This window comes from Notamacropus eugenii, chromosome 3 (assembly GCF_028372415.1).
Source record: "Notamacropus eugenii isolate mMacEug1 chromosome 3, mMacEug1.pri_v2, whole genome shotgun sequence".
Lineage (NCBI taxonomy): Eukaryota > Metazoa > Chordata > Mammalia > Diprotodontia > Macropodidae > Notamacropus > Notamacropus eugenii.
Genome location: NC_092874.1, coordinates 468,446,030 through 468,465,348, shown reverse-complemented (window position 1 = coordinate 468,465,348; position 19,319 = coordinate 468,446,030). Strand labels below are relative to the sequence as shown.

At 37.7% G+C, this 19,319-nt stretch overlaps 1 protein-coding gene and 1 non-coding gene across 2 annotated transcripts in view; both read right to left on the bottom strand.

The window, feature by feature from the left end:
- LOC140497666 (protein C-mannosyl-transferase DPY19L1-like) overlaps nucleotides 1-19,319 on the bottom strand; it is a 160,764-nt gene that overhangs the window by 31,710 nt on the left and 109,735 nt on the right. The window contains exons 15-17 of the mRNA XM_072598859.1: nucleotides 19,034-19,105; nucleotides 13,898-13,947; nucleotides 4,772-4,817 (exon numbers count right to left, since the gene is read on the bottom strand). Coding sequence (XP_072454960.1) covers nucleotides 4,772-4,817; nucleotides 13,898-13,947; nucleotides 19,034-19,105 — 168 coding nt within the window. The remainder of the gene's footprint in view (nucleotides 1-4,771; nucleotides 4,818-13,897; nucleotides 13,948-19,033; nucleotides 19,106-19,319) is intronic.
- On the bottom strand, nucleotides 16,278-16,405 carry LOC140497933 (U6atac minor spliceosomal RNA). Its single transcript, XR_011964935.1, has one exon. It is a non-coding gene; the product is annotated as a U6atac minor spliceosomal RNA (small nuclear RNA).

The following is a 19,319-nucleotide window of genomic DNA, read 5'->3' as shown; positions in this document are numbered from 1 at the left end:
GTACAAAGCTGATTCAGAAATGAATACCACATCAGGAAAATGTCATTTCCTGTCTGTGAAAACATAATTTTATTTCTTACATTATCTGGTGTTCATCATGTCTCCCAGTACATGGTTCTTACTCTTCTTTTACCCTTGAACTGCATTTTCCAACATGTTTTTGGACGTTCTTCCCTATGATCACATTTGCACTGAAGTCACTAAATGTCAAAGTTTATGTTAATTTATCTTAGACTTGAGTATTTATACAATTTTTCCATTTTCTCATCCTCTGAAACAGATGTTAACACAGGAGCCACAGTTATTTTCATGGTAGTCTTTTTCCCCAAACATTCACCATGAGCACTTCAGGATGTCTATGTGTTACATGGAGCGCTGATTCTTTCCTTTAGAACAATAAAATCAATTCCATCAGATGGAACAGTAGAGTGCTGGACCTGGAGTCAGAAAAAATCTGGGTTCAAATCCAGCCTTACATGCTTACTAGCTGTGTAACCCTGGACATGTCTATTTCAATTTTCTCTCAGAGTTGTAAAGATCAACTGAGACAATTGTAAAGCACCAAGCCTAGCACAAAAATAGTGCTATATACATGGTGACTTTTAATTCTGCCAGCTCCTTACTTTGCCTCTCCAAGGACAACCTGCGAACCACCTTTTCATTTAACTGCAATACTTCTTTATGTATTCTGGTTTCATTTATAGGATGAATTTCAAGGTTGTTATAGTCCTGACCCTACAACTGAATGTCTACTCATTGATCCCTGAGCCAGGATCGCAGAATGGTCTAAAAATCTTGGTTCTTACTCTGACTACCTTTCCCTCACTCTGATACATTCTCAATGCAGAGGGACACAGAAGACCAACTATGACTTTGGAATTTTGTTTCATGGGTTGATACAGCTAAATAATTTATCACAGTATGTCCAATCTACTGAGAATAAAGCTCTGTGTACTTTACCCTAGTGGTAAGAAAGCAGGGATTAAGATATGTGAGGTCAGAATATAAAAACAAATGCAGCCATCTTATTTTAGGGTTCTGACAGTGAATCTAGTGATGAAATAGATAATAACTTGAAGAAAGGACAGACTCAAATCAAAGGTTCTACTAGAGACATGGGCATTTCTGCAAGCAGTAAGGAAGGCACATATTACATAAGAAGATTAAGAATCAGGCAGAAGGGATGAGAAGGTACAAGAACCAAGAGGAAGGAAGGTGAAAGGATTGAAGATACAAGGAGAAGAGATGATGGAATTTAGGAGGAAAGGCTACCTCTTCTTTAGAGCAAAGCAGAATGGAGTAAGGAGTGATGTGGAGATGATTCAAGATAGAAGGTTAAAGATAAGGGGCTGACCTCAATTTTGGAATGAATATCTCTGCTTAGAACCAGGGAGAGGGGGTAGATTAGGTAGCTTGGAGAAGAAAAGCTTTGCATCAAATGCTGACAGAAGTGAGAAAATTCATCAGTAAAGAGTAAATGAACAGGCATGCAGCAGTGAGGGCAGTCTAAATTACAAACGATACCTTTAGAATGTACCCAATCAGCACAGCTGTGTGACTTCTTCCATCCCTGCTCAGAAAGCTGCATATAGAGATAGAAAGTGAAACTGTCAGGAGAGTTCTAGAACAATGAATGATAAAGAGACAAGGAACTCCAGGGAAAGGACAGTGTAAAGTTGAACTGGTTGACCCTGGGCTAAAATTTTGAAGGGGGGAAACTGAGCCCAGAGCAGGGTAATGAATGGTCTGGGAAAGCAGAAAAGGGTGAAACAACTGGAGACTGTGAGCGAAGGCAAGTTTAGGAGGGGTGAAGCACAAAAAGAAGGACAAGAATGAGAGATTCTGATCAGATAAGTGTATACTAGAATAATGACAGCAGCCTGTAGGTGATAACAGGCCATCCCTGTGTGTGGCTGCAAAAAAAAAAATGGAGATGAGGTCTGTGAAGCTTTAAACATAAGTATTTGAGCAGACATCAACAGGTAAACCTAAGTCCTTATGTACAATACCCTACATGTGATCTGACTATGGCAGAGTATAGCAACAATATATTCTCTACTTCTGGAAGGCGCCCCTTTCTTAACATGGCCAAAGATGGCATGAGATTCTTTTTGGCTAATACTTTACATTGTTAACCCCTACTGAGTTTCAGACCTTCTTAACAAAGACACTCATCTAACCATTCATCTCCCTTATATCTTGTTCTTGGGAAATATATTTCTTAAAAACAAGTATAACTTTATGCTTACCCTTATTAAGTTTCATTTTCTTAAACTGAATCTAATTTTCTAGCCTATAAAGATATTTTGGGAACCTGATTTTGCAACCCAGTGCATCTACTACATCTCTTCAATTTATGACATCTACAGTTCTGATAAAAATGCCCCCTCTACCTTAATCCAAATCATTGATAAAAATGTTAAAGAGCACGGTGAGGTAGAAAACATTTCAATAGAGATTTCTTGTCAATATCAACTACAAAGAACCATTAAGGACCATTCTTTGAGACCAGACATTCTACCAGTTCCAAATCCATCTAATTTTGGTTAATATTTAACTCGCATCTCTCCAGCTTGTCCACAAGAACAGCACCAGAAGTTGTCCAATGCTTTGCTAAAATCTAGGTAAATTGTATCTATAACATTTCTCTGATTTACCTGGCAGTTTGGTTACCCTGTTGAAAAGGAAATAAGGTTTATAGGACATGATTCTTTTTCTCATATATACATGTGTGTATATCTACACACACACACGCCATCGTTCCTACATAAAATTTGTTTGCAAATATATCTCTCCACTTCTACACCTAGCATCTGACTGATACGCAATATCTCACATTCATAGTCTTTCAGTCTGCAATAAAAGGAGGAAAGTACGTTTACTCAACTTCCAGAATTATTCTAGACCATTAAAATTCATGTTCAGGTTTATTTTATTGCTCATATCATTTCCTTTACATTACTGTTCTCACTGTATCTCTCATTCTCTGGGATATTGCACTCTACAGTAGTTCATATACAACTTCCCATATTTTTCTAAATTCTTCACCTTTGTCATTTCTAACTGCATAGCAATACCCTTGTATCACAAGGTGTTTAACCACCATCACCACCACCCTAATCAATACCATCTACTTTGTTTCTATTTCTTTCTTCCTCAAAAGTTACTATAAATATTTCTTAGAGCTGAGATTTTTCCTTTGACTTTGATATCCTAGAGGTAACAAGCAAAGTTGGCATTTGCATCCCCAGTACTTAGCACAGTGTCTACTAATACTACTCAATTTAAGATTTAATAAAATCTTGTTGAATAAGTGATTGGCCTTGCAATGGGATCTCTGAATCAAAAAGATATTGCTAGCATTATTTCAACCTGCTTGCTCCACCAGAGTGTATTAGTGAGACTATCTTCCTGTGTCATGGAATGAGAATGAGCACAACTCATTCCTAACGAAACCCTCTTGCTTACTGGACAAGCATATCACATTTAGCATATAAACTGGTGCTTAAGACAGTCTGAAAATTGCCTAATTCTTCATGGCAGAAATGGAAGAACTGGGTCCTTAAGGCTGAGGGACATTTTTCATTTTTCTTCATGTTTTGCCACAGTCAAAGAAACCATCAACTAATGGCTAATCAGGAATTGATGAGTATCTTCATACTCTTCTAATCTGAACCTTGGGACAATAGATACAGTCTATTATCAGCATCATAGAATCTTGTACACCAGTACTGAGGTCTTAGAAAACCCAGAGCCAACTCCACCATGATGCAACATTGGGGTAGAACTTGCATGAGGACGAATTAATTTTAGTTCATAGCTCCAAAGATTCACATTTAATGTGGCACAAGTCCCCATGACATGGAGCTGCAAGCTCTGTAAGGTATTACCTATTCCTAAGTTGAAAGTTACTTACCTCTCTAAACAAATGCTGACTCTTTTTTCAGTAACATGTAAGTTGAATGTCTTAGGCATGTTACCCTCCCATCACATATTTCCCTTCTCTGAACTTCTGTTACATTCACTACCTATTTTAAGTGGGTAGCACACAATTATATATACGTAAATTGTAAATATATATTCATAAGTATGTGTGTAAATATTTATATGTATATGTATGATTTAAATTATATTTACATAAATTTTTATGTAGTTCTGTTTTCTATTTGCTTCAACTGTGAATGTTTTGCTTTCCCAAAATGATAAAAAATTTGTAAGGAACAGGATTGCTACACTAATTTTTATATCCCTAAAGTGGCTAATACAACATATTTATAGGCTTCTATATCACCTATGTAGTATATCTATCACACTATATAGTATACTACAGCACCTATAAAAGTGCTCCATAATTTTTTCTTAACTGATAGAAGAAAACTGCACCTATTACCATATGAAAAAGAACCCCATCAATCCTTGGAGTCACAATTGCCAAGTCCTGGTTCTGGACTGGTTACTGCAGGTGTTAAAATGTCATGAAGTCAAGGTCACAGATGCCACCCACATATTAGTCAGTTTATTTCATTCCATGGTCACTGATTGCACTCTTCCTCGTAAACTACTGCTAAGAAATGTTCAGGAAGCAGGCAAAGTGTTCTAAAGAGATCAATGTAGATATTACCCCTACTAGAAAGATAGAGTCAAGCACAGCTAATGACAGAAAGTCAATAGCACCATCTAAAGGACAGCTCATTATTATCTCTTCCCCCTTTTCACTTCTACCCTCAAACTTCATCCTAGTATAGTTAGAACCTAATGTAGAGAAGCCTACCAGAATTGTGGGTGGATTCTTTGACTCATCTCGTTCAAGATGTTTTCTGGAATTAAAAGAATACATTCTATTTATTCAATTTTTAAAGTATCCATCAGCAAACAAGCTCAGCCAAAAAGTTCTAAAATAGGTTACAAAATTAATAATTACAGTAACTTAAATGAGCATTTTCAATTTGCTTACTCAAGGCATGTTGAGGAGAGAAGTATTTGTTTCTGGAAGATAATGAATAAGAAGAATTTTCAAAGAAGAGAAGTCTATGAAAAAGGCTTAGATTACAGTTAGAGAACCACAAGCAAGAACTTCTAAGGAAGACAGTACCTCTCCCCATTTTAAGCTAGGCTTAAGAAAGACGACAACGCACTTTCAGCCCTTCCTAATGCTGATAAACATTTCTTGCTCTGAGGAGAGGTGCAGTTGGGGCTTAAGTTGACTCTCCTTAAAGCAAGTAATACATATTATTATAAGTTTCTGAAAGTCTATCTTCAATGTACAAATTATATGCTAGAGTTTAATGTAAGCAATAAGTTTAATATGAGGATCAATTAAAAGGAATAATATTCATAAGCATGTTGTTAATGAAATAATCACTTCTGTTCTCTGGGAAGGACGAGGACTAGACTGTTTCAAAATCTTTTAACCAGACAAATACAACACGAAGGTTCATATAAATTGTCACATCCTCCACAAAGCCTTCCCAGATGTTCTTCCTGGAAATGATTTTTTTTTTTCGCACAATAAGATCATCTCTTTAGAGTTAGAAGAGACCTCAGATTCCAACTAATCCAACCTCCTTTTTTTTTTTTTTAACAGATGAGGAGCTGAAGCCTAATGACATTAAGTAAACTGCCTAATTTTACCCTAATGGGTAAGTTAATAAGAGTCAGGATTTGAAGCCTTCTTAAGTTCAAACTTACATAGAACTTTTGGTATTGAAATTGAAGTTAAGCATGTATAGTCATCTCAGAGGCATGCTAAATGACAGACAACGTAATAAGGAGAATAAAGTGCTAGACTTGGGGGTTCAGAAGATCAGAGATAAAATTCTGCCTCTGATACTGGCTAAGAGACCATGGACAAGTTCCTGAACATCTCAAGAGTTTCAAGCAACTCTCACAATCACAGAATTTGAAAATTGTAAGGAGGTCAAGGATATTTAGTACAAGTCCAATAGAGAAAGCTCCAGTAGAACACACAACGTGAAGTCATTCAGCCTCTGTTTGAAGACCTCCATGGAGGGGTTAACTACCACTGCATGAAGCAGCCTGTTTCACTCTGGGACAGCTCTAGTTCTTAGGAAGTTTTTTCCTGGCATTAAACCTAAATTTCCATTTTGCGCCTTCTCCTGATCATCCTGGTTTGGCTTTCTAGAGCTAAAAAGCCTAACCCCTCCTCCACATAAGCGATCAGTGCTACTTACTACTTATCTACTCAGTTCCTGACTGTTTTGGAAGAACGAATTCCTGCACCCTCAAAATGATACTCCTTATTTATCTGGTAGAAAGGTCAGGACCTCCCTACTAGTCAGCAAGTTAATTCTCAGCATCTTCTACTGTTCCTAGTACTGTACTTTGTGCAAACCAGGCACTCAGTGGTTGCTGATGGCACCAAAGGATGAGAGAATCTTGAGACGAGACAGCAGCTCATAGTTTACATGATGACTGCTTCTACAACATGTCTGACAAGAAGCTGTGAAGCCTCTGCATGGACAACCCCTAGTGATGGGGAACTCAAGACAACATTTTTAAAATTTTTTATTTGCTATTATGAATTTGTCAAACACCAACATGTGTTTATGTCCACATAAAAAGAAAAAGTGAAAAAGATGTGTGTGAAACCATGCTTCTCTATTACACACTTCTTCAAGACGTTAGTCCCAAATCTGCCATCTCTAATTTCCTTTCAATTTACTTTGACTTTCTCCTGTACATTTAAACGATGCTTTATCACTGCTCCTTGATCTCTTTTCTTAGTCATCCCTGTAAGTAACCCCTTCCCCCAAATCCCCCCAAATAAAGTTTTAAAAACACTCCATTGTAACAAGTAAGCATAATTCAGCAAAACCAATGCATACATTTTCTAGGTACAAAAATGGATGTCTTGTTCAGAACCTCTGGTCCAATCACCTCTGGCTAGGGCAGGTCTGATTTAAACTGGCATGGTAATTTAGATTCAGAATGGGACAAAATGAGACACTCAAAGCATAACTGTCAGTTAAAAGTTTACTTAGCGATAGCATGAATAAAGTATTTACGAAGAAAATAACATTAGGTCAGTTGAACATTGGTCGTTGTTGCAACAGTCCATGCTAAGGGAGAGCAACAGCTGTCTCCTTATAGGCTGGCTTTCTGTACTTGGGCCAGGCAGAAGCTAGGTCAAATACCTGATATTTAATCCCCTGAACCAATTAAGTTTCAGGTATAACTTTGAAATACCTAGCTGATGTGATAGGTCTTGCTCCTACTACATCACACCCCTTGAAGACAAGGCCCAAAGGTCTAGAGAATCTTCTACATTTAAATGCTTTCAGGGCAGTAACTGACGGTCATAATTTCAGGGACATGAAAAGCACAAAATAAGCAACCCCAAAGATAAAAAAAAAATAAAACTGAAGCATGGAAGAAACAAATAACATGGAAACAATGAGGTGGTACAGCGGACAGAGTGATGGACCTAGAATCAGGAAGAACTGAGTTCAGAATCTGCTTCAGATACCTACTACTGTGTGACCCTGGGCAAGTTGCTTAACCTTTTTCAATCCCAATTTTCTTACCTGTAAAATGGAATTAACAGTTGCACCTAACTCACCATGTTGTTTTAAGGATCAAATAAAATAAATGCATAAAGCATTTCACAAACCTTAAAGTAATATATACATGCTACACTGCTTTTTTTATTGCTGTAATTATTAACAGTCTACTGAGGGGCTGACAAAATAAGACAAAGAGTGAGGACCAGAAAGCCAAGGCTCCCCCCTTCTACCCTTGAAGATGACTGAGTCCTTGAACTGGTATGTGAGGTGGGTAATGATAAATTTTTGCAGTTCACAGTGGATCTCCTGGTATAAAATGCTATATATAAGTGGGTACAACACTAGGAACATGAGGGCTCTGGTGAAGGTGATGATAACCTGTCAGAGTCACTGTTCCTTATCATGGGCCAAAGTCATCTGAAGCAAGTTGCCTAAGAAATCATTAGCTTCTCCAGTGCCAGGGTTGACCCTGAAAATCATGTACAACTATATTTTCCAGACCATCAACTGGGATTCTCTCCTCCCTGGGAGTCTCCCATGGGCAGGGGAAGTGAATATTAAATATTTGACTCTTTATAGGTCTCTGATAAGGGACCACCCTCCCTACTTATTTCACCATGAATTAATATAAACTTTTATCTTCCCCCTGTCACCAGAAACTAAACCACCTCCCAAGTATTCTATGCCCTTTCTGAGATGGACATAGATCATACTGGCAACAATAAAACAGAGCCCCCATCAGTTCGAGATTACAGGAAGCAGAAGGTTGCTGCTATGGCCCACTTCTACTGCCTACTACTGCTGAGAAATATGATGCTGACCATACCATCCTTGGCACACTGAGGGCCATGATGCTGCCTATATCTTCTGCTGCCCAGTTACCAGGCAGAGAAATGCCTCTCCTTTGCCAGAACCAAAGGCTGCCGAAGGTGCAGTCCCTGGCCCCTGGTGCAAGACTGAACCAAGTTTTCCTACGCTGAAGATGAGAAATGCTACCCATTTCACCCACCATGTTAGAACCTGAGAACTGTCCTGTGCTGAGTCATCTACTGTCTCCAGTATGTGAGCCTGATGGCTCTGTGCCAGGGGGAGCATCATGATGGGCTGAGCCCTGGTTGATTGCTGCCACTGCTAGGCCCAAGTCCTGTTCCTCTCTGTTGAGCCTGATCACTGTCACATTGTGTGTGGCTGAGTTTTGCTTTGGCCTCCTCTAACTGCACTGGGACTCACTCAAAGGATCAAGCTTCATCCTAATCTAGATAGAACCTAATGCAGAGAATCCTACCAGAATTGTGTGGAGATTCTTTGACTTCTCCTGGTCAAACTGTTTCTGGAATTAACAGAATACACTCAATTTTTTTCAACTCATTATTGATAGCTTGGATTCGTTTCTCTGAAAACTGCCTATTTCTTATCGTTTGACTATCAGTCAGAAAGGCTCTTATTCTTACAAATTTGACTCAATTCCCTATATATCTTATGAGACTTTTATCAAAGAAAATTGATCCAAAGATTCCTCCCCTCATCCAATTTCCTGCTTCTCTTCTAATTTTATTTGCATTAGTTTTGTCTGTGAAAAATTTTTTTGAATTTTATGTAATCAAAATCATACATTTTACCTTTTGTGAACCTCTCTCTCTCGTTTGGTCATGAACCTGACTGGCAATTTTTTCCATGTTCCTCTAATTTACTTATGATGTCACCTTCTGATAATTTTTTGGATGAGATGTTTATTGGAGAAACTAGATGTAAAGATTTTTCCCAGTTAACTGTTTCCTTCTAATTTTAACCACACTGATTTTTCTTATGCAAAAGTTTTTCAATTTATGTAACTTGGGTATCAACTTTCCATTTAATCTCCTATGATCTCTAGCTTCTTCACAGCTAGGAAATGTGTATGCTCCTTTCTATTCCCACTCAGTAATCACTAGTCATCTACCATACCTAAGTTTTCTAAAATTCTAAAAGGGGACACAATGAGCCTCCCAATCATCACAGTTTTGTTTTCCATTATTTCTCCCTATAATCTGATTCAATTTCCTCAAAGTAATTAAAGGCTATGCCATTTAGTGAATACAGGGAAAATTTATATAATATTTCATTATGCATTTAAAAATAATTTAATTTCTTTATCTCTTTGAACTACTGTTGCCTTATCTGAAGTGACTGTCTGCCTTTTTGAATTGGCCACAACCATGACACGTTCTGCTGCAGCTCCTCACTTTAACTGTGTATGAATATTTAAGTGTGTTTCTTGTAAACTGCATCATGTTGGTCTCTACTTTCCACTCTAGTCTGCTATTTTTTTCTTTTAATGGTGAGTTCATGGCATTCATCTTTATAGCGATTACTGTTCGATATTTCATCTTTTTTTCTTTGTTCCCTTCTCTTTATAAAGAGGAGATGGTAAAGAACAAGAATGAGAACATCGGTCCCCCATAATTTAGATGTGATCTCCTTTTACACCCCTGCCTTTCCTCTCTTGGCCTCACCAAGACCCTTTCCTTTCTTTCTGGTTAACCTCCCTTTGGGATCCACCCATCAGAACTGAAGTTGCTCTGATGATTCCCTCCCCAACTTTGTCTGCTTTCTTAGGCCACACTTCCTAGTCTATTTCCAGAATTTATTGAATTTAAACACAAAACTTTGTCAAATGTTCAACCTTCCTCTATCCAATTAAGATAAAGAATGAGGATGATGTGGTCCACATTCTTCATACTCCTTCCTCAATGTTTTCATATTCTTTACTTGCATAATTTTGAGAATCTGTAAGTTCTCAAAAACTTATTTCCTTTGTTCCCCATTACTTTTCAGCTTTCTTTTATTATGCTGCCTAACCACTACCCCCTTGTTCCCCAAAGATTTTATACTCCTTGAGGACAAGGTCTTTCTTTTTCTTACTTGTATCCCCGGTTCTAAGCATAGCACTGGCACAAAGAGGGTGCTAAATAAATGTTAATTAAACTGAAGTGACAGGTTCTACCCTTCCTTCCTTATTTCTTTCCTAGTGGATTATTTTTTACCTCCTTTCTTCTTTCTCCCTTAAGACCAAAACCACCTCTAAGCCCTCTATCTCTAATTCACTCTGTGAAACATGAAAACATAAGAAACTGAAAGGAACACTTGTCACTTCAAAGTCCTTTCTTCCATTTAAGATCCATTTTCAGACCCCTGCCAACTCTGGTGGGATCCTGACTGCCCTTTGGTTCTAACAGATTTAAACATTTTCTATTTGTAGTTTCTTGAAATGTGGTATCTAGGGTTGTTTGTTTGTTGTCATTTCATTGTTTTCAAGGAGTTGAATGACTCTTACCTTACCTCTCCTTGACCTATTTTCCAGGTCAGTTGTTTTCAAACCTTCTGATTTTGCTAACAGAGATCTGATAAACGTTTATTGCCTGATTGTTGTATCTGCTGTCTCACTGAGCTGTTTGCCTCATTCTGGTTTTCAGAGTCTGCTATCTGCTAAAAGTTTTACCCCTTCTTTCTAAGCCATTTATTCCGCCTCCAATTCTTACCTTCAGAACTCTGGCCTTACGTGTCATTTCACTTTGATGTCATTTCTTCCAGGCACTTTTGTGGACTTTCTGGACAAGTCCCTTTTTTCCTCCAAGTCTCTGATTACACTGTTATCAAGCTGTTTCTTTCTTCCTCTGGCTTTACTCCTTGGCTGTCTCCTGACCCACAATAATTCTTCACGGTGTTTGCCGTCTTCTGTTTACTCATATCTCCAGCCTCAGCTTCTGATATGGAGACTCTGCTCTTCTTCATGAACTCCTGGATCGTGGTGAGGCACTGTTGGTTCTGGCCTTGTTTTCCTCATCTCCTGAGATAGTTCACCTCTCCTGGTGTATCTATGCCTAGGTCTGGCAGGTTCCTGTCCTCTCCCACCTCTATAGATCATCCCAGATCAGAGTTTTGTGGTGTTCAGGGGCTTCTGAAGCATCTCCAGTTAAGTCCTGGAGACTCCTGGCCCCCTTAGGGTATCCAAAGGAGAAAGACCCTGTTTCTATAAGTTGTGATGGTTCTGTATTCTAGAGTCAACTAGAAGAAAACTCTTCCATGTGACAACTGTTGAAATACTTGAAGAAAATAAGAATCCCACCCCATCCTCCCAAGTCTTCTCTAGGCTAAAAATTCCCAGTTCTTTCAACTGATTCTTGTATGGCATAGTCTCTAGTCTCCTCTTCATTCGGGTTGCTCCCTCTCAAGTTTCTCTAGAGTCTGTAACTACTTAGCATGTGTCACACAGAGCTAAACACAATAATCCAGATGTGGTCCAAAAAAAGGAAACACCATGGTACTAGCACTTGATTTATTATAGACACTCTCATTCAATTAACATGGCCAAAGACTCTTCTTTGTGGCTGCCTACAATCCACTAACGTAGTCATCAAGCAATAGGAAATTTTGAAGGAGTAGAATATAAGGTCCTCAAGGACCTTTTTTTGTCGCTGTATCCTTGGATAGCTTCATTTCTGGCACAGAATGGCACCTCATATTTGTGGAGTTGGCTCTTTAAATCCAAGTGCAAAGCTTTCTATTGATCCATACAAGCTTTCCCTTGATGAGACTGGGCTCACATTTGACCTTAAAAAGACCCTGGTAATGTAGCTAGAATCTAAGCAATTGCTCCTCAGGTTCATATTCTGAGTATATTTGTGAAGCATGGCACAAATCTATGCCTTCAGAGTGAAAATGGTCTTTTGTGAACAACTCGTCTAACCTCTACACATCTGACATGTGATCATGCAGTCTTTGCTCAGACAGACACCTCCAATCAACATAAATCCCACTTGGATGGCTTTAATTCTATGGAAATTTTTCCTTCCATCAGTCTTTCTACCATAAGCATTTTAATCTGCCAGTTCTGTTCTCCATAACCAATTCAAGTGTAATCCCTCTTCCATATGATAGCTCTTAACCTATCTGAAAAACAGCTCTATGTCCCTAGGTTCTCAGGGATAATCCTTTCTCATTCCTTCACTGGCCTACCAGACCCTGAGCTACCCTCTGTTTGTCTTCACACGTTGTATACCCTGTGGTCCTTTTTCCACTCTTTCAGTTTGAAACCCTCTGGATAAGGGGGTATATATCATAAGTCTCCGAAACAAAGTATCTTCCCAGCCCTTACCCATAATTGCTCTAGGAACAAATGAATAAAATCAATTAAACTGTTCTCTAACTATTCTCTCACTGTACAGTAGAATGGCACTGACCATAGCTGGCTCAGGTTTGGAGGAACAAATCTTTTTCAAATCTGAATTTAAATGCTAATCACAAGATACTGAATAACATCACAGGATCACAAATTTAAAGCTAAAAAGGATCTTAAAGGACTGATTAGTCCAACAAATTTATTTTAAAAACTCCCCGAGAAGTCAAAGAACTTGCCCACTATCACATATCTAGTCAGTATCAGTGCCAAGCTTCTGCTAAGATATTTTCCTTTCAGAGTCAAATGTCTTTTAAATTTACCACTAAAATGCAGAAAACAATCTTGGAAAATACTGTATGTATATGTATTTAACTCAGACCAAACTTTAAAAGAATTTAATAAAGTCTGAAAGCAGGAACTTAAATGAAATTCTATTATAAAACAAAGAAAAACCTAACAATAAAGGTTATTTTTTTTAAAAAGTGTATCCTAGATTTAAATAAGTTTCTAACCATTCTACACAAGGCATAACCTAAGAAGCAGTGCACTTTGTCTTCCAGACCGTTTCCTGTCCAACCTCCTGACATCCCTGAGAAGATCTTTTACCTTCCCTATCTTTTTAAAATAGAATCTCCCAATTCCCTGACCCAGCAATATGATTGTCTGTATACACGTAGTACTTTTTCTATCAGATTCAGCTCTCCTTAAGGTAAAGAATGAAGCCCTAACCCTAACACAGGAGGATTCCCATTATAGGCACTTCAAATTTCTTAATACACAAGAAAAATTAAGAATGAGAAAGTACTGAGATTATCAAAAGAGGCCTCCAATAAAGCAGTGAGGCATTTTTAAAACAACCATTTAAGTTTTTTTTAAATGTCCAACATGACATCTGAAATACTTATTGGTGCTAGGAAATAAGTATCCTTATTAGTTGTTTTGAACACTCATAACCAAGTTCAAGGACAATTCAAACTCAAAACTGCAAAACATAAACATACAGAAAATATAATCCAAAAACACATGAGAAAACAAAACAAAGCCTAAGGCCGATTTTCTCTGAGATTGTTTTCAAGTTTGGCACACACCTCTTCTCTACTTATTAGAGTTAATTTTAAAGGGCAATTATAATTAATTATAAAGATCCATCATAAACTACTTATATGGGTTACAAATAGGTACAAATGTTAAAATACATACATATATGTTTAATTACCTGCTAAGAGTTTCCCCTATAGATAACATGTATGACATGTCAGGAATCACCTATGAACAGAATCCAAGATTAAGACATTTTTAAGAGGTACTTAACAAAACTTTCTAAATTAAAAATCTTAAGTCTAAATGCAAAAAAAGAAAAAAGACAAAAAAGGGTCCCTTACAAATGTGGCTAATTGCACTTATTTTTCCAAAGCACTTTCACACAGATGATGTCATTTGATTTCTACAATAACCTGCAGGTAAGCAATTCTTATTTTACAGAGGTTCACAGATATTACTGTGGCTTGCCCAAAGTCAAACAAAAAACCTGGAGCTAGGTAGGGCTATGAAGTGAGGCTAGTCTTGCCCTTTAGGCACAACTGTGGATTATCTAAGGCTTTCCTGAGCAAGTACCAACTCAAATCAATTACTGAATATTTATTTCCTCTCCCTCACCCAAGAGGAAAAAATAAAAAAACCTCATCAAACTTCTTGCAACAAATATGCAGAGTCAAGACAAAAAAAGCCCTAACTTTATCATTTTCCTACTTTATTTATTTAAAATTAACTTTATTTTCAGTGTTCTATAATCACTACCATATAACTTAGATTATTATTTTTCCCTCCCGAGATGGCATACAATTTTATATAGGTTCTACACATATATTCTTATTAAATACATTTTCATTATAGCCATGCTGTGTGGAAGAATTAAAATGAATGGAAGAAATCATATAACAAACCAAAACATAATACATACACACACACAAAATGATCTGCTACATTCTGCGATTAAATTCCATAGTTCTTGCTCTGGATGTGGAAGGCATTTTGTCTTAGGAGACCATTTAGAACCTTTTCAAGTCCTTGCATTGCTATGAAGTTCCAAGTCTACCAGAAAAAACTCTCTCACACTGTGGTCGTTGCTGTGCACAAAGTTCTCCTGGTTCTGCTCCTTTCACTCAGCATCAGATCATATAAGTCCTTCCAGGCCTTTCTGAAGTCTTCCTGTCCATCATTTCTTATAGTGCAATAGTATTCCATTACATTCATATACCATAATTTATTCAGCCATTCCCCAATTGATGGACATCCCCTTGATTTCCAGTTTTTGGCCACCACAAAGAGAGCTGCTATAAATATTTTTGTACATGTGGGACCCTTTCCCATTTTTATGATCTCTTGGGGATACAGTTCTAGAAGCGATATTGCTGGGTCAAAAGGTATGCATATTTTTGTAGCCCTTTCGGCACAGCTCCAAATTGCTCTCCAGAATGGCTGGATCAGTTCATGGCTCCACCAACAATGTATTAATGTTCCAACTCTCCCACATCCTCTCCACCATTTATCATCTTCCTGTTCTGTCATGTTTGCCAATCTGATAGGTGTGATGTGGTACCTTGGAATTGTTTTGATTTGCATCTCTCTAATCAAAAGTGATTTAGAGCATTTTTTCATATGACTATAGATAGCTTTAATTTCTTCCTCTGAAAATGGCCTATTCTTATCCTTTGACCATTTATCAATTGGGGAATGACTTGTATTTTTGTACATTTGACTCAGTTCTCTATATATTCTAGAAATGAGGCCTCTATCACTGAGATTAGCTGTAAAAATTCTTTCCCAGTTTTCTACATCCCTCCAAATTTTGGTTGCATTGGGTTTGGTTGTGCAAAAACTTTTCAGTTTAATGTAATCAAAATTATCCATCATGCACTTCATAATGCTTTCTATTTCTTCTTTAGTCAAAAATTCTTCCCTTTTCCATAAATCTGATAAATACACTATTCCTTACTCCACGAATTTGTCCATAGTATCAATCTTCATAGATTGTAGATCGTGTACCCATTTGGATTTTATTCTTGTGTATGGTGTCAGGCATTGGTCTATGACTAGTTTCCTCCACACTGTTATCTAGTTTTCCCAGCAATTTTTGTCAAACAGTGAGTTCTTATCCCCAAAGCTGGGGTCCTTGGGTTTATCAAACAGTAGATTGCTATATTCACTGTCTACTGTGTACCTAGCCTATTCCACTTGTCTACCCTTCTGTTTCTTAGCCAGTACCAAGTGGTTTTGATAACTGCTGCTTTATCCAGCTCTAAAAAATAATTATCTGATAGTTTAATTGGTATGGTACTAAATAAGTAAATTAACTTAGGTAAAATTGTCATTTTTATTACATTGGCTCAGCCTACCCACGAGCAACTGATGTTTTTCCACTTACTTAGATTTGACTTTATTTGTGCAAAAAAATGTCTTGTAGTTGTATTCATAGAGTCCCTGGGGTTTTTTTTGGCAGGTAAACTCCCAAACCCTAGTTTTAAATGAGATTTCTCTATGCTAATATATAGAAATGCAGAAGATCTGTGTGGGTTTATTTTGTAACCTGCAACTTTGGTAAAACATGGTTAGATGCCACAGAGTAGGAGGCAATGCTGTGACAGTATATGTGTTGCAAAGGCCACTAGGACCTCTTCCATCCTTATCAAGGGGAGTGCTAACCTTTTCTCCTTTCATACAACACAACTTCATCTTTTTAGCAAGTCAAATAGGCCTCTTTCAAATGTCTCTCCTGAAAGACTAAAGAAATGGACTGTCCCACCAGACTCAATCCTCTGGCCTCCTTCTCTTCTCCTTCCATCATAGTTGGTCATCTCCTCAGATCCCACAGACTTAGTTACCATCATTCTCAAGTCAACTTATCCAGTCCTAACTTCTCTGTGGCCCTCTCTAACAGACATATTAAGATAAATAAATACAAAACTGAACCCTATCTCATCACCTAAACCATTCCCCCTTCCAAATTCCCCACTACTATTGAGAGCACCTGCATCATCCTAGTTCCCCAGGGATCATCCTTGACTCTTCACTGTCTCTCATCCCTCCCCCGGATCTACCCTGTTGCCAAGTCCTGTCAATTCTAGCTTCATAACTTTTCTCATATATGCCCCCCATCTCTCCTCGGACACTGTCACCACCATGGCATGGGCCCTCATCACTTCATAACTGGACTACAGGGGCCTGCCTGCCTCAACTCTATCTAATCTAATCCATCTGGCATGCAGCAGCCAAAGTGATTTCCCTAAAGCACAGATGTGACCATGTCACTTCCCTACTCAGTAAACTCCATGCCTGCCTATCACCTCCAGTATCAAATAGAAAGTCCTCCATTTGGCATCTAAGGCCCTTCACGACCTGTTCCCCTCCCTCCCTTTGTAATATTTTTCACCCTTGTACTCTTCAATCCAAAGATGCTGGCCTTCATTGTTTCATGAACAAAGCTCTCCATCTCAAGACTCCAGGTATTCTTTCTAGAGCCCCTGCTCACCTCTGTCCCCTAGCTTCCTTCACATCCTTCAAGTCCAAGCTTCTACAGAAAGCCTTTCCCAGTCCCTCTTATTCTCCAGCCTTTCTTCTGTGGTTTGTTTCCCATGTACCCTGTGTGTTGTCTGCTTCCTGTCTTCCAGCTCCTTGGGGTTTAGCACAGCCTGGCACATGGAAGGCATTTAACTCTTACTATCCATCACACAGTCTGGGCCACTGCTGCCATGGTCATCATCTTGCCCCCTAATGCCTCTGTACATAGATGATGATTTTCCCTGTGATTCTCTCAAGGGGCTGAGAACTTGACATAGAAGGAAATCTTCAGGACCACTAATGATGGCCCAGTGCTCAAGGAGTCATGCACCACAGCACAGGTAACTTTGAAATCATGAAATACATTAAGTTCAAGTCATTTAACAATCTCCAGAAAGTTATCTCTTCAGTTTTTGACTTACATTTTTCACTTCTACAAAAACTCTTCATTTTTTTCAATTTTCATAAATTATTTCCTCTCCCTCCCCCAAAGGGAAAAAATACAAAACAAAACCCAAAGCTTTGCAACAAATATGCAGTGCCAAGACAAAAAAAGTCCTAACTTCAGTATTCTAGCAGCAAGAGTCAGACAGTCCTCTCTCAAATGTCTCTCCTGAGAGGCTAAAGAAATCTCATAGGAACAAAGGCATCTTCCTGTAGGGGATCTGCTCAAGACCAGACGTTTCTACTAACACATGGATGGCTCTGGCTCCATGGATATACTTGGGGTTAGAGGTATAAAAGCCCATCTTCTTCAGTTTACCAGGTTTGACAGAATCCTTCCTTTATACTCCAATAAAGTTGGCTGCTTTTAAAACCCAGTGTCCAATATGAGCTGATTTGTGGGTTCTAAGAATGGATCTATCCAGATGTATCTCTAGAAGATGCAGAAGGTTCCACCACTTCAGTATATAAAACCTCGGAGGCATTTTTGTACTGTCTTCCCTCTTGAACATAGATATATTTTAAGCAGTTCATGGAGAACTATGAATCATAACTATAATTTTAGATTGAATAGATGGCTTAGTTTTTTTTTTTAATTCTCTTCTTGCCAAACAGAAAAATATAGCAGCCAAGGGTAATACCTTTTAGAATATGAACTCATTTGTAAAGGATGTTGGTGAAGACTACAAAGTAATACTGCACCTTGTAAATCAAGAAGTAAATCAAAGAGAAAACAAGATGCATAAAGCTTGGCAAGATATCTGATCAAATCAGATCATCCTGAAAGCATTTAAGTGTGAAACCAAGAAAACAACAAATACCTAAAACATGGAAACGATCTTTATTATACTCCTACAGAAGTTACTCATCAACAGAACGGCATGGTGGAGAAATGTTATTATCCCACATTAATTTTCACATACGTATAAAACATTAATCTCATCTCTCTAATGTTCACTAGGCTTTCTGATAACTTTTTTACATAGTAGAAAATTGCGTTGGCTGGATTTCATGTTATTTTCAAGGGATTCTATTCTGCTGTGTTAAAAATGAGCATATGGAGTAAGAAAAGAATAGGACTATATACATTAGTTCTTAACTGTTTACAGTTATTAAAAAGGAGTCTCTGTTGCTGTGGCTCATATACTTGGCAGATATCAGGTTTTCCTTAAAACAACATGCCCTTTTTAATGAAGATGTGTGTGATAAAAAAAAGCAAATAATTGTTTTTAGCCCAAAAGGTTCATTTATCTCGAACTTAATAGCATTTCTGTTATCATTGTGGTGTAAATATTAAGGAGAACAACAAGGGTCTAAATTGTAAAAAAACAAAAACAAAAAAACAACCTACCTTTCTAAAGATTAAATAAGAAATCATCACAACAACTGGAAGCAGTAATGTCTTTGTGTACCTCAGTGGAGTCTGAAATACAACAAATAATTTTAGTCTATGAATTTGTTTTACTTCATATAGAAAAATAGTTGTATTTTTTTCATTAACGAGTACCACAATAACAATTCCTGTAAGAAAAAAGTCCATGCCACATAAGGATTAGAACTTTCATTATCACTAAGAATATTAGAAATATTCCATCAAACCTAATGTTAAGAATTTTGCTTGGCTTTTCCACTATTTT